Source organism: Manacus candei, unplaced genomic scaffold (genome assembly GCF_025592945.1).
Source record: "Manacus candei isolate 608988 ecotype Guabito, Panama unplaced genomic scaffold, ASM2559294v1 h1tg000077l, whole genome shotgun sequence".
In the NCBI taxonomy this organism is placed as follows: Eukaryota; Metazoa; Chordata; class Aves; order Passeriformes; family Pipridae; genus Manacus; species Manacus candei.
Window position 1 is genome coordinate 1,286,755 of NW_026138125.1, and position 16,460 is coordinate 1,303,214.

At 38.0% G+C, this 16,460-nt stretch overlaps 1 protein-coding gene across 5 annotated transcripts in view; it reads right to left on the reverse strand.

Annotated features, from left to right (window-relative positions):
* The window catches only part of NCKAP5 (NCK associated protein 5), a 370,644-nt gene that overhangs the window by 132,007 nt on the left and 222,177 nt on the right, over positions 1–16,460 (reverse strand). For 4 of the 5 annotated variants that reach the window (XM_051810233.1, XM_051810236.1, XM_051810232.1 and 1 more), the window contains exon 6: positions 5,153–5,243. In XM_051810233.1, the coding sequence (XP_051666193.1) occupies positions 5,153–5,243 (91 nt within the window). The remainder of the gene's footprint in view (positions 1–5,152; positions 5,244–16,460) is intronic. The other variant, XM_051810235.1, reaches the window with a different exon arrangement.

The following is a 16,460-nucleotide window of genomic DNA, read 5'->3' on the forward strand; positions in this document are numbered from 1 at the left end:
GCTTGTTTTCTGAGAAACAGGCACACAAATGGCACATTTCAGTTATGAGACTTTGTTGTGTTAAACATAGCTCCATTGCTGTGCTACTGTATTACAAACAACCAGAAAGGGAAAGCTCTTAGCACATATGTTCCTTGCAACAAAACTGTAATTTTGAACAGTATCTGAGGAGCAGCATCATTCTCTTTTGGGGGTAAGAATCCAACCTCAATATGGGAACAAATATTTACCAGAATCTTTGTGCAGTGGTGGAAATATATGAGATGAAAAGCCATAAGGAATTAGTTGTTAATGAGGTAGCCCTGGATTTCTCTGTGTGGAAAAGCAGTCCGGCAGCAAATGCTTCTATCCTTGACAGCCCAGGATTTCCGGTGGAGCTCCCAAGAGTGCAGATGGCTACTCTTCTTTCCTTCTCATGAGGCACAAAACTGCTAATGTTTGCCTAGTAATGTACTCCTGAGTAACTTAGGAGGCCTGGTTGATGCAGTCTTCTGTGGGCACTTCCATTACAGAAATACCTTCCGCAGTACAAGTTAGCATTAAAAATCCTGTGTGAATTTTAGCTAGGGAATTCAACTAGTGCTCTTTTTTCAATTCATGGCCATGCCCTTCCTATAAAATGTTACATATCAATGGCCTGAACATTAAGCTTGTATAATTTTGTGTTAAGATAAAATTATATTGCCAATAGTTACAGTTTTTCTTGTCATGAAAGAGCTGTTGACACCAACGGCTGTGCAAATTAGAAGTGACAGTCACAACAACTGTTCCATATTTGACTATCGCAAAGCATGCAGATAAAATATTGGGCTGATCTGGCCAACAATGCCACCTGAATTGTGCCTGTATTACTTATATATGATTTTTAGGTCTCCAATGTGACTGCACCATGTCTGTCCTGAGCTTCAGTGCACATATTGACAATTCCAGAATTATAACAAGTTGTGAACTTAGAACAAATTCTCTGCCTCATCTATTTTGATCACTGCACAATGACACAAAGTCAAAATGAGTTAAAAAACCTTTGAAAGTCTTTGGGTGATCTGTAATCAGATAAGACTCCACCTAGATAACCAGTATTGTGATCAAACAGGAAAGAGACTCTAGTTTTGATATCCAAATCAAAAGGACAAACTTAGGAAGGAAAGTCTGTGGGGCGTTTGTTTTAATGCCTGGGGTTAGAGTACTGCACACAATTATTTCTGGGGAGTACTCTCTCTTTTGGATAAAGTATTGTGTCTTGAATGAGAATTGCATTAATACATGGGTTATTGGCTTGGCCTTCCATGACCTTCGTTTTAGGTGGGTAATGTCTCTTGGAAACACCATAGCTCTTACATACTAGAGTCTTTTAGCCAACTACACTGTAAAACAAGAAATATGGTTCATGGCAATTCAAATCACATGAATTGTCTACATTTATTTGAGCATTCTTTATAAATTTTCCCTCAGTTATTACGTAAAATGATAACAAAGGAGAATTTTATTTAAAATCCTGCTTCTAAATTCATTTACCCTAAAGAAATCACAAAACTCACCTGTAAATCCAGCAAATTAAAATCCCACAGGGCAGTTAGCTCTATGGAAAGGGTTAGAATATTTTGCTTTAATAAGAATAATGGCAAGAACTAACAAAATATTGCAATAACACTGCATGCTCTAGGCTCCACCTTATTATTATTATTATTCTAACATTATCACTATGCAACACTTAATGTTCATTAGCAAGAATATTTATTCTAGAGTCAGGCATATTGGTATTATAATAAGAACTCAATTTCATACATCCCAGAACAATAATTAGATTTGTAAAATCAAATATGTAGACAATGGCCAATAGATCATAAGCATTTATTGCACAGAGTTATCTTTTACGACTATTCAGATATTAACCTGAACAAGCTTCACACACTAAAATTAACTTAGCATGTTGTCAGAGAATAAGGGACATATGTTGATAAGTCCCACTGGAGATCGCCTCATTTGTCCCCATTTGTTATGAAATACATGGTTGTGAATCTGCAGTAAAATTCCTTATCTACTGCACTGAGTGATCATATAGTTTTGATCGTATCACAGAGAACAGCTGAGATGCAGAATATGTTCTGTAAGGTAACTGATTGTAGAGGATGGCTTTCAAAACAGTGTTAGTATTTCTACATTCAGTAAGTTTTGTGTATGTATATGAAGATATATATATAACACTTGGAATTCAGACCATAACAATTTTTTTCCTCACGTTAGTTCACATCTATACTTCATTTACAAATACATGTTGACAATATGGTTATCATGTTCCCAAAAACCTGGAAACATCAGTGCTTTTAAGAAACATTCATGTTCTATTCCCAGTTGTGAATTACCCTTACAAATATATCAAAAACCTCTCTGAATACATTTGGAAAGATACAAATAAAGTGTTTCTATTGCAATATTGATGTACCTTGCCAAATCTGGACACAGTATCTACAATAAAATTCATCATCTATTTACACAATATTTTTTTCCAGGACTTGCACACAGCTGGTTTCAATAACATATTAATGATTCTCATAATGCTTTTTTAACATGTTTTTCAATGCTAAAATTCTTGGTAAACATTTCAGACCAGAGATTCTTTGCCAACTCTCTGAAGAGTCTTTCAGGTGCGGGCTTTTACTGTTACACACGGTTGCTGCCTACATCACAGTTTTTATGTGTGACTGGATAATGAGCACACACTGAGTGAACCCAACCCTGACCTACATAGCAGGGAGCCATATGAGGGCAGGAATGCAGTGCTTTGCACGTGAACAGAGTCATTCCTCGAAATTCCCAGAAAACAAGCTATTTGTTCAGAAGTTTGTCATAAAAGTGAGCAAAAGTGATCTGAGGATGAATGAGTCAAAGAGACAACATTCTGCATTTTGGATCTGTTTTACCAGTCACAGACTGGTGTATGATGCAGTAGCCTAGCTATTCCTCCAGGAAAGGGAAACCCATTGCTTCTGAGTCATGGATTAGGAAAGGAAATTCATAAGCAAAGAAGATTGCATACTGGAAGAAATAAAATGAAAGAATATGGAAGAAATAAAAATAGTTAAAAAACAAGCTGAGTAAAAAGAGTGAAAATGTTCTCAGGAACAAGAAGAGAACATGCAATGTGTAGAATTAAAATAATCCCAGAGTGTTATGTGGGTGTTCTAATGTCCTGGGACAGAGGCAGCTTCACTCTATAAGAAAGAAAGGCTCCAGTTTGGGGAATCTGACCTGATTACCACCCAGCAGATTCGAACAAAACCTCGTTTGCAGAAAGAAGGAAAAAAAGGGGCCAGTTTGCTACGTGGAGGGGGCTGTTTGTTAGAGCTGAAGGAAAGCAAAGAACTGTTCTTGCTATCATTAACTGGGCAGAACTGTTGTTCTGTTGGTGGTCAAGAAATAACCCAAGCGATATTACCCAAAACACACCACGGTGCCCACTCTCCTGGCTGGGTGGAGACAACAAATCTCTATGTTAGTATGGCCCCAAAGCAGAAAAAGACAGGACCATAACCTTTTTTTTTTTTTTCCCCAAAAATCAAGAGACAAATAAAATATAGGGAAAAAACTACAAAGAAATATACAAGCACTGAAATTGGAATGACTAGTTTATCTCCCCTCTAGGAAAGCAGCACACAAAATTTCAAATTTCAAAAACCACATAGCTACTTTTTTTTCCAGTTTAGTGCACAAAAGAAAGAACCCCCAAATCCTCAGTCTGATGAAAGGAAACTGGAGTACTTCTTTGCTTTTCTTCTTGAGAGTGCAAAGACAAAACCCAAAGAAGCTAAACCGAATTGTGGTACCACCTCACTGTGGTTTCCACAGTAAGACAACACACAGAAAAGCAGATAAAAAAAACATTCCAGATGTCTGTTACGAACAGACAGACAAGTAACCCACCTCAAGCAGACACTGACATCAAGCCCAATTCAGAGAAGGATGTATGGATTTCAACTCTGAACTAAGAAAAGGGAACTGAGTTTCATTTTTGCATTCCAAAAGGATAGATATAGATAAAATATAGATGCCTTTGGCATCAGTTTCTAAGAGCACGATGTTCTATTATAACTTTAACAAAAAGTTTAATTTGTCCTGAAATTAAATTTTACACACTATCATTTTAACAAGAAAATTTGATTATTTTGGAAGGTTAATCTAAAAGATTCCTTTCTCCTCAATCCAAGCTTAAAATGAAAATTTAATTGCAGTGATAAATATTCTTTAATATACATTTTTGTTTAGCTATATTGCTTTACTTTAGATCAATCAGCTGTAAGAATGGACTAATATAACCAGAATTTTTGAAAAGTGTTTTTTCTGAAGTATCACTACCTAGTATAGACTTTAATATATTATTCTAGTATTTTATGCTTTATAAGAATGCTTATTCTACTTAAAAACATAAGGCATGGGACTGACTTCATTAAGTGTTTTTTTTTAAAGAATTCATGTGCCAAATATTGGATTAACTGGAATGTATCTCACTCCTGTTTCCAGACTTTAAAAAAGGTCTTCCACCATCTCAGGCTCACTGCTTCCAGAATACAACAGTACATTAGGGAAATGTAAAACTCTCCTGTCTTATAAAACAGAGCTGGTTCCCTTTGAAAAACATCTAAAATCTTTCTCTCCTAAATTCTTTCCTGAGGCACTCTCAATAAAATCACCCTTTACCTCAAGTGAGGGTGATAAAACACACCTGCCACAAGCAGTGATAAGAAACCACAGAGCTTGATATGGAAGCCTCACACGCAATAAGAACATGAGTGGATAAATTTATCCATCACAATCTGAAGGTCAAGTTATCAAAAACATCTGTTTACTAGAGATGCTGGAACATATGACTTAAAACATTAAGTGGTTTAATAAAGTCTTCAAAACTAGTTTCTCTGTCCCCTGTGAACTATGAGAAGCAACAACTGCAGATAACACAATGACAATAAAAGTGAAAAACATGAAACTCTGGTGAGAGAATACCTGGGAAAATGTATGTAGTACCAACTACCACTTACAAGTATTCATAACTAATAAACAAATAGAGGAAACCATGCCAGACATTTATCTCAGCAGTGTGATTTCTGTTTTAAAGAAGTTTTTTATCACAAGAGAACAGGTAATAAGTTATTAATACCTGATATACCTTCATGATATTGACAGTTCCTTCTCCATTTTGGCCTGTGGATCCTTGGCTCTGTAGCAAATTTCTCACTGTCTCCTCCATTCTAGAAAAGAAAAATATTTATAAAAGTCAACTGTATGGAAAAAATTCACGAGTTGCATTCAGTGTTTTTGTTCTTTACAAGAGCCTAATGCATCCATGGCTACCATGAAATTAATATTTAAAGACAATCCTAGCCTTGTAATGTTCTCATGCTCCACGTTATGAATAACACATTAAGGGCACTCTTTTATCTTTTGAATATGCACAGTAATTAGTTGTTTTGTTAAAATCCTATAGGAGCTCAGTTACAAACACTAAAACCAAATGTGTGCAAAAGACATCACCTTGTCAACAGTGCAACCAAACACCATGATAAAATTACTGTCATTTAGGAACAATAAGTCAAGATTAAAAAAACCCACAACCTGCTGTATTACGAGCCAATAGTCAGGTTGGTGCAATTCAGACAGACTGTCTATTACATTACTGGTATTTACTTGCTGTGTTATAGGTGCAGCAGAATGTGCCAGTACATTGGTTTATGGGGGCACAGATGCTGAACACATTCACCCTTCTCTGCTCTTTCAAAGGGATGTAAAAAGCAAGTGCAGGCTACAATCTGGTACCACCATCTCATGAAAACCTAATCAACCTCAGCTCCATCAGTGAAAGGAGGAAGGCTTGCACTTCCATTTTAGAAGGTGTTAATAGACAACATCAAAAGTTGTCTTTGATCTACACACATTCATCAAGCATGTTAGGACTGATAATAACACTGACCCTGCTGAATAGAGGCTGCTCAGAATAAAGAGTTCTGCTCCTTCTTCCAATAGGACTGCTGGGAATAATGGAAGCCACCTATAAAATGCTGGTCCCATTCAAGGTTGATGAGAAATTAAATCCCCTGGGCTAGGAGATGTCACTGAGGCTGACCACAAATAAGGGACCTGAGACTATAGTTGGTTTCAGCTCTGTGAGTACGAGTAAGAGGAGGAAAAGTATGAAAAGCCAGAACAGTGATGGGCACAAGAACAAAGATGTTGTGTTTCCCAACAAAAAATTCTGAGTGCAAATTCCAGCCAAAAGTCCTCATGCATCTTCTCACTTGCCATGTCCTACACAGGTTTTCAGCCCTGTAGAGCTTCTTCTTCAGCTGTGCAGATGCAAGTTTTCCTCACCCTTCCTTTCATATTTTCTGCTCTTTTCCTTTTAAGCACTCTCAGTCCCTTGACATAGTTGGAAAAACAGCCCAGCTGGAATAGGGGCTGAAGAAGGGAAAACTGCTGTGGCACAGGCATATGGGTGATGTGAAAGCAGAAGAGAGAAAGGAATACCTTAAGTCATATTGCCAGATACCCTGTATATTAAAACAGTGACCTTGAAAAAAGAGCCAGTATTCCTAGGCATGTCAGACCAGAAACTGCCTGCTGTCGTTTATGTCTACTGTGTTTAGGGAAACATGAATTTTGAGTAGTATTCTTTCCAAATGCAATTGAGTAGAAGAATTATTCACTGTGTATCTTTTTTTTATTTGTTTATTTCTAAGGTAACAATCCAGCAAGACAGCAAATATTAGCTAACTGCTCTGGCCAAAGGCCAATAACACTATCTTTTATAGGATCCTTATAGTCTTTCTGTCCTTTCAGTCTTATCAGAATGAATTGACACTGGCTAATTTAGGAAGAGTATGATGTTATTCCAGGTTTTCTCCTTTCAAGTCAGCCCACTATGCTACTTTTCAAGAAGCCAGCACTGGGTGTTCATTCTACTCAGATGAACACTGACATTCTACTTATTTGTATGATGTTTTTTTGTCATTGATGTGCAGACTTCCACACTGCCAGAATGCCCACAGAATAGTTGGACCATCTGTTGACCAAATGTGCATAAAAACAAGCCAGCTCTAATCTCTAGTGCAGACAGTGGTGCAGTTTTTCAGTTGCAGATTGGAACCATTTCTGCTCATAGGCTGACCTTAATCAGATACCTTTTACATGAAAGAACTAATCCTTTTGGTTTTTGTAACATAAATTCCTGTGCAGTCCTCACTGAAAAACTTAATTTCTTAACATGCACATCATTTCATTTTTAAACTAATGTTGTAATAGGATTCTTAATTCTGTTTATCTATGCATATGCAGTTCCAACTCTAGTCCTTCACAATGTTCTTCCAAATTAATAAACAAACAAAAATGGGAAAAAGAATAGATTCAACTAGCACTAAATCACAGGTTTTCAATTTATACCTAATATATCAGTGAAAATAAAGTCTAGTTGCATATTACTTTGATCACTTAAACCAGCTCAGGAAAATTGTGAAGAATTCTTATATTCAATAGGTTCTTTACTCTTCAGTTAAACTCAGATTATCTATTTTTCACCACAGGTCTGTCTTGTTGAACAGTCTTACAGAGTCTGGCAAGCACTAGGTTTCTTGGGGCAAATCACCTCCCATCAGCACTCAAATTTTTAAGCAATAGAATAGTCTTTGCAACATGACAAAGAGCTCAGTTAAACACATTTGAGACTTCTGTTGTTTTGTTGTTTGTAGCTATTATAAAAGTTTGTAGGAGTTGACAGCTATGAAGTTGAACCACAGGCACAACAAGAGACAGTGTCTGTGTGGTCATGTCATTATGGAACCACCAGTGGGAGAATCTTACAAGCTTTAGGTATCCATGGAATATCTGAAAAAGGTTAGAGAAAACTAGTTTCTGCCAAAGAAAGTGGGAAGTGAAATATGCTTACAGTCAAATTTACTGCAAAGCTCTGATGGCCAGTGCTCTTGCAGTTTGTAAGCTGCTGCTTCTTCACTAGTATTTTTAGGAAGGACTGTCTAACCAAACAGGAGGATAATCAAGACTTGTTTCTTATGAATGAGAATCTTTGAAGCATGGCACCTTAATTGAAAAGTGATTGTTATATTATGATCTAAAATACTCTCCACAGTGACAGTACATGCCAGGCTGATTTAGTATAAACTCTATTTAAAGAATGCAAAAATAGCTGAGCCTCTATAAATTTAGCTTGAGATCCCATGTTTTGCTCCATGAACATGGCCTCCAAAGGACAGCAAATTTTGGAATTGAAACAGAAAAATTATGACCTTTATGAAGGGCTATTTTTACGCACCAACCTATATTTTTCCCCCTTCTGGTAATCACGAAAAGTTATCTCCTCTTGGTTGTGATTCTAATATCCCAGCTGGACCCACTCCAACATCAAGCACTTTCCAATTACATCTAGGGTAGTTATCCCCACGCGTGCATTCTGCCTATTAGCTGGACTATACTAAAAACACTGTTTTGTCAAAGATTCTCTGTATCTTATGTAACTATCAAGCTCTTAAAATCTGCAAAACCAGTTTCTAAAGTTCATCACTTCTGAGTCTACATTCTTCAAGCACTATTTAACAAGTTATTTTTCCTTCTCTTTAGTATTTTATCTACTGTCTTTTCATGTGAAGCATCTCAGTATCACTAAATTTTATGTTACATCTATTATTTGAATAGAATATTGATGTTTTCTTTAAACTGAAGTGTTCCTTTCAACTTTTATTTAAAAAAAAAAAATTAGGGGGGGTTTCTAGGGGAAAAGTAAATGAAACCTATGTTTGATACAAGCTTAAGTGTCATGGCAAAATATCAGTTTATAGTAGAGAAACACTCCTCCACCATGGCTAACCTAAGGATAAATTTCTCAAAGCACAAAAAGAAAAGAAATGGGGCATTCAGAAAACAGAATCTGTTCATGAAATAGAAGAGTTTAAGGAACATAAAATATTAAATGCTACTGTGGAAAGCACTGTCAAGCCTCCATTTGGAAGATTATCTGCAATTACAATCATCAGTGTTTAGGAGCGGTTCATGCAGAGCTGACTCCATGAAGGGAATGCTCTGAAGCTGCTTAAAAGAAATGACAGTCTGTGCCACGAGAAGAGACTAAACAACTTTTCCTGCTAAACTTAAGAGACCAAGGACTTAAAAGACCATGTATAATTTATATGTAAGAACCAGTGAGAAAACTGTGAAGAAAACTACATCAGCCTAAGGCCAATGATTGACAAAAAGAGTTGGAAATACAGTGGTTAGAAATACATTTAGACTGGAATTAGGATGTTCTTAATAATTGTGAAAGCGAGATTCTGAACCAGTCTGCTATGCAGAGCAACAGGATGAGAAATCCAGAGAGTTTTAAGCCAGAATTGAGTAATTTATGAAATTAATTACACATCAGGGTCAAGAGCTGAGGACTTGAATTTATGATGTTCAGGCTCTTGCTACTATTCCTCGTGAAAAAAAAATCAGTCATTCCCACACATAAAATATGTAATTTGCCCTCTGCTGTTGAGAGAATACCAGGAAAGCAGTCCAATTGCTATGGACAGTTATTTATTTTGGGTTTGTTTCTGAGTGTGTTTCTATTCAAGGGGGCAAGAGGAACTTATGAAAAGGAGGAAACATCATTCCCGGGAAGCAGTTCACAGTGCACAGATGCTCATGTGTCCAAGATGGTAGAAGGAAACTTCCTCTGTATTTTTGCTGGAGACTTGCTTTTAATGCTTCTTGTCATTTTTGTGACAGCTCTCCAGCCTGGCCCTGCTGATGCAATTCACAACAAGTGCCAGAGCACAGTTTCAGCCAGTCCAGGCTGGGCAGACTCTGATGGGGTTGATGCATCATTGCTGGGCAATTAAGCTCCTGAATTTCCTCTCAGTTCTCTCAGGACCATCACTTTCGCAAAACAGGCAAGTCCTTTGTGCCACCCCGCAGTAATGACATGGTCAGAAAACCTGCTCATTTTGTGCCTTTCCCAGTTCTGTTATAAATAAATGCTCTCTATAGCCTGTGCTCTGTTCAGCCATGTCCCACACAGCCCTTTTTGCAGTTCACCCTCCAAGGCAGCACGTAGTTGTTCCAGCACTAGAAGGCGCATGACAGCTTCAACCTCTTTTCCCTTGACCTACTTTCTTCAAGATTTCCACAGGTTGACAGCTACCTTTTGCTAGGTGCTATCACCTTCCCTTGTCATCACCCTCAAGCTGATGTGACAGTACTTGGTTGGTTATTTTGAATGTATGTCATAAGAATTTCTTCAGCTTGATACTGACTTACTCTTACAGATATGTGTCCAAAGGTTTCTACAGAATCTTACTGCAGCAGATGAGGTTTATATATCAGCTTTTTCCTTCTTCTTATGCCATGCACCAGGTGCAGGACTCTTTTTAAAGTCTTAGAGAAAAATATCATTAACAGATCTTTCTCTATCTTCAGCTTAACTTACTACAGTGTAGTTAAAATCCTCAGGTGGGTATTTTCTTCCAGGTCTTACCTGTGAGAGAGTGCAGCTTCCTGCCTCTCTCCTGGCAGTCTCCAGTTTAAGTCTCCTGACTTCTATTTTTAGTTACAGACTTCCTAGGACGTGGTCTGCGTTTCAGCTCCTTGAGCTGTCTCAGCCCTCCCTACCACCTGATCACAAATGAAGGAGCAGGTTCCCATGTAGTTTCTCAGCTCTTTCAGCTCTTGGTTCACCTGTGAACCAGCCCCTATTTGCACCAGCTGGACTTCAGCTGTCTCTTTGGAGGTTGCAATCTGTCTGGTCTTGGTGGAAGAACTATGTGCCTCTGTCTAAGCCTCCTATCTCTCTCTCCAAACCCATTAAAAAAAAAAAACACTTCCAACCAAAAAAAAAACTTCCAACCAAAAAAAAAAACTTATCTCTGACTCAGCTCCCAGATAAATCTTTTTTCTTACTCATTCATAGTTTTAAGTTTCAGGTTTGGGGTTAGCTACATCTCCCTCCCCACTCTGTTTGAAGCTCTGCAACGTATCAGATTAGACTTTCTACTTATAGTGAGTTCCTCAAACTACCAAAAGGCTTCAAAGTAAACCAACACACATCCCCTGTTCCTGAACAAATAAAAAAATCCATATTTTAGAAAAGGAACCACATCTTTTTAAACAGGGAAATTATCAAAGTGGCTTTACAAGATAAAACAGAAACAAAAAAAAGCTCATCAACAGCAGTTCCTGTTTATTGCATCTTTATAGGAGTGTCTTTCCTTCTATCTGGCTTCAATTAAATTAGTGGCCATCTGAACTGCAGACTCTGCTTACTCCTCTCTGGCCCCAGGGATTTCCATTAGCAATAGACAGAGCTGCCTGCTCTCCTCAGCTCTCCCCTGCTCTGCAGGCTCATCTCCAGACTGTTCAGTGACCTGCCAACCACATCGACAGCCTTGACACCCTCTGCAAGCCACTGTGGTCCCTCCTTCCCAGGGCTGTGTCCCAGCCTGGTGTTCACAGTGCACTTCCTGCAAAGACCCTGCAGCAGGCTATTAGCCCATGGCTTCGAGGGCAGGTGGCCAGGAGACAGACACAAGCTTCTCCAAAGAACTGGAAATGGATTAAAAAAAGAGAGAAGTGAAAACAGATATGTGATAAACTGACAGATGGGAAATGCTGGGGCTTTCAAGCCCAAGGGGTTTTCAAGCCCAAGGGGTTCTCAGTTCTGCTTAGGCTATAGCATTGGTATATCCCTTATAGCAGTGTGCTGGGCAAAGCCTGCAGAATGCACATTATCCATCCTTAATACTTCAGTTAGAAAATAAAGTAATAACATCTTTTATAATAGCAACAGAAAGACACACATGTAATGTATAATTTATGTTTATTCCTTCTGTTCATCAGTAGAGGTGCTTATCAATTCAGAAATATCAAGACAAATCCTCCTCCTGCAGCACCATTACCACTGTTTCTTCACCACAGGTTTGGGACAGCCAGTTCAACTTTGTGGCATTTGCTAGTGGGAAACCCAAACTGCACAAGCCATACTCTTTTCACATACTCATCCAAAACACTCCTTCCAAAACCATACTCCAAGCATCATAAGTATCTTGAGGGTGATGAGAGCAACTATCACATGGAAATGCTGAAATTAAACAAGTCTCAAGCTCCAATCACATGAGTCAAGGAGGATCCTTCTTTTGATGGACAACCTAATCAGCCCCCTAGACCATACCACTACTTAAAATTAGAAAATAGAATTGAAAGACTAAGCACAACTTTTACTCATTGAACAACTGACCATTGAACCCAGTGGAAATTATCAAAGTATCCTTAAAATATCCTTGAGCCTTAGACAAGCAGTGTAGGATTTTGAAAGACCTCAGCATTGGCATATCGCTGCTCCCACACAAGTCTAAATTCTGTTATCGTGCAATGGCAGGCCTGACATTTCTCTGAAACTGCTCTAACTACCATCTGAGCCAGGAAATGTTGGAAGTGTTTCCATTGTCTCATCATACGGATTTCACTCACCAAACTTCTATCTACAGCAAAAAGCTTCTGAGCTGCAGCAGAAACCAGAGGTAATGTTTATTTCTGTGTTGACAGATAGACAAATGCCATATGGACTGTATGGGTGTCTTCCATCACCAGCCCTGTATATGAATTTTGTAAGTTACAGGCATGGAGGATTAAACAAAAAACAGTCCAAGACTAAGCCTCACAGAAAAGCTTCTCATAGGCAATTGAAAACATTTTTCAACTGAAAAGGCTGTCCCTCCTACAATTCCTCAATGATATATTTGGGACCTCAGGACAGGAGATATTTTCATTAACTATAAGTCGATGGAACTGGACACATACAGAAAGTTATTTCTCATGTCAGTTTAAACATATGCTCATATATTCATGCTGGAGGCACCAGAAATAGTCACAACGAAAAGCTTCAGAAAAAATTAAAGACAACTATATAAACAGACTACTAATATTTCCAATTTCAAACAGTAGTGAGTTCTTACTTCTTTCTTATTTTCTACATTTTAAACAAATATTTGTATTCCCATATTTGCAAATGTATAGCTAGATAGATACATCTATCAGGTCCTCCAAATACACATATTTAATTTTGGATATAAGCACTCTGATATAGACAGACCACTACTGCTTTAAGTTACTTACAGGAATGAAAAGCTGCTCAAAACTAAAAAGCTCTTTTTCAATTCTGAGTCACAGTTTCAAGATGGTACCAAGACCACCCTGACATAGCTACATAAATTTCTGCATGTTTCCCATGAATAGGGAAGATGCTCAGTGGAGGGAGGCAGCTTTTGTGGGGTTGAAGTAGATGCAAGAGAAATGTGAGATGAAAATGAGGTCTATCATCAAGGAGCATTTGCAGAACCCTGCACAATGCAAACAAGCTGTTGCATTTTCATGCTACACAGCCCATCATGAAGCTTTCAGGCACTGACTGAAAAATGCTGTGGTGACACCCACCTTTGCTGTCAGAGTACAAACAGTAGCTGTAAGAAAGCTAATGACAGGAAAGAGTTCTTTTTTTCCTTCTGCAGAAATTATCATTACTTGGTTTCAGCCTCTCTGACTTTCCAGTCAAACACTTATATGTAAAACACTTAAAATATATAATTCTTCTGATGAAGCGGCTAGTGGGCTTGCATATTATTGCTGCACAGAGAGATATAATTCTTTTGACTAAGTGACTACTAAGTATGCATACCCTTAAGGTTGCCCAGAAAGTTCCATCTTATTGAACACCAAACAAAATGCTCTGATGACTTCAGAGGCAAAGTTTTACCAAATTCTTGGATTCTTTTTCACTTAAAATGTTATTTGTGAATTTAATGCCTTAAAAAAAACTAATTACCAAGGGAGTTACTCTAAATAAACAAACATTCAAGAAATCATTCCTGGTTTGGTTCAATAACCTAAATCTTACATCAAAAGTCAAATTCATATGACAGTTCCAGCCCCTTCTTGACATTGTACAGCCAACTGCAAAGGCCAAACACCTGCACATGTAACTACACAGGACCCAAGTATGAGAGGAAACCTTCCCACTTTGAACTTGGATCCCCCTAAAATGATTCACCTCAGATGTTCACAAAGAACACCAAGAAAAAGTCCTCCAGTTCCCAACTATAAGATTTGACTAAAAATACTTTTAAAGACAGCAGAGAGTCTTAATGAATATAATTTCTTTTGAATTTTTGGACTTCAGCCTTTCCAAATTTCAGCTCAAAAAGACTACAGTAAGAAAAGAAAAAAAAATGAGATTTTCAATTCAGCTGTGACTTCCTGAAAGCCTCTAAATGTAAGAACAGCAAAGAATGAGTCTAAATGTGTAGGAATATTCCAAGTGATGTCTGTGCTACAAAAAATATGATAATATTTTAATTCCTAAGGGGGATAATGAGTACATATACCTAAAAATTGTCTTTCCTTTTCTCTCCTCAGCAGAGAGCTTACTTTGGATCTTCAAATAAACATTCACAAAGCAGAGGGTATGAGACAGGTCTTAGTTGATCAGCTATGATCAAGAGTCTTCATAAGCAGGTGTCTTCATCAGCAGCCCTGATGTCCTTTTCGTGTGACCTTCTCACACAACAAACTCTCCACATTGCACCCAAAATTACAAACTTATGGAATGAAAAAAAATATAAATAAAATATCTCCATTTGTTTTGCCTCAACAGAGATTGGAAATTACTGTCAGGATAGTGAATGTCTGAGCATAAAGAATGCCTTCTTCCAGGTGGGTTTCCTGCAGCATTGCCCTGGAACAACCCAGTTTCCTATTCTAATAGTGACCAGCTCAAAAGGAGTTTTTCCTTCTGCAGGACAGATGCAGCAAACACAAAGACAGATTATACCAAAGGTAATACCAAAGAAACCTCAGATGCACAAGTAATTACTCTTGCAGCCTAATTTTCAGGTGGTTGGGAAACACCCACAAAAACAGGTCATGTCAGAGATGTAAGAATGAAAGATTAGTGGTTGCAGACTTCCAAATCCCAGCAGCAATGGCCTGAACAAGTAATATATGGTTAGAATTATGGTCTCCAAGGGCTTAATTACCTGTGTCATTAGGTAGTGGTAGTCTCTCTAAAATTATATTGACAGCTCTTCTACAACCAAGCATTTGATTATGAGGCAGTAAAAATACAGGATGTTGCACACAGAATAAATGCTACAATAGTGTCATATACAGCATCATCAAGAAGAGCTGAATCAAATTAATTATGAACTTGTCACAAAAAATCAAGAAGGACCCAGATATATTTTATCATTAATAACTTTTAATGTTCTCCCTTTCTATATGTGTGCAAGCCTATCAAAAGCAAAAGATATAAGAAAAAGAAGAGGGAAAGAATAATATCAAGGTGAGAATGAGACGCAAGAAGAAAAATGTAGAACCGCATTAAAAGGGGAGGGGAGGGGATTTGTCACTATTGAAGCTCATCCCTTTAAATTGCATTATCCTGGAGATGAACTGAATAAATGCAGGGGAATATTTCTGTATGTAGGACTTGCAATGAAATATAAAGAAACTGCCCCAAATGCTCCCATTTTCATGTTCCTGAAGTCATGCAGAAAGTTGCCGCTATACCAGAGGCAGCATCTGAAATGTTTTTCACCTCCCAGGTTCAGGAGCAAGTTTTATGATGTCAGAAATCCAGTGAGAAGAGGAAAAGACATTTTAGAGGGATGGCGAGTTATCAATATGGAAAACAAAAGGAATAGGTGGGGAGAGTAAAAGGGTCCGGAAAGGCATCTCTCATTACTTTGGCCACAACGTAGAGCGACTGGGCAAACAAAGGGTTGGATTAGGAGAAGAGAGAAGAAGGAAATACATGTAAACAAGGAAGAAAAGTACAGAAAAATAACACTGAGAAAGCATCTAAAAGAGAGAATGGAGAGGAAGAGAACAGTGCAAGACATGAGGACCAAAATAAGAGAATACATAGCATAAAAGATGCAAGAGAGCTCTGAGGAGAAGAAAAAAGGACGCGAGCATTTAAGCAAGATGTAAGAAAAAGAATAAAGTGGGACAACAACAGAAAAGGTAAACATAAAGGGAAGAGAAGTGAAAGGACATCTAGATATCTCTGAGGTGCAAACGTTTAAACATTTGTACCCTATTGGTATTTCTTTTGCAGACACAGGAGAGCTATTAGCTAGGACTTCCAACAGGAGATCATTTAAGCAGGGTTTAGAGAAGGATTTTCAGTTTAACTACAGCCCTAAATAGAGAATCACAACATCACTCCTTCCTCCCTGTTCAAGCACTCATTCTTTAATCATCTGTCTTCAGCACAGCACGGCATACATTTTCAAACAGCTCTGCAGGATTTTAGCCACGCGGCTCCCATTGTGTTTAATGGGAATCCTGTGGGCAGAGCTCTGTATGAGGCTTTCAAAACGTACTCCAAAAATCTCTAAATAATGCACTAGTTGAACATTACCCTGTTTACT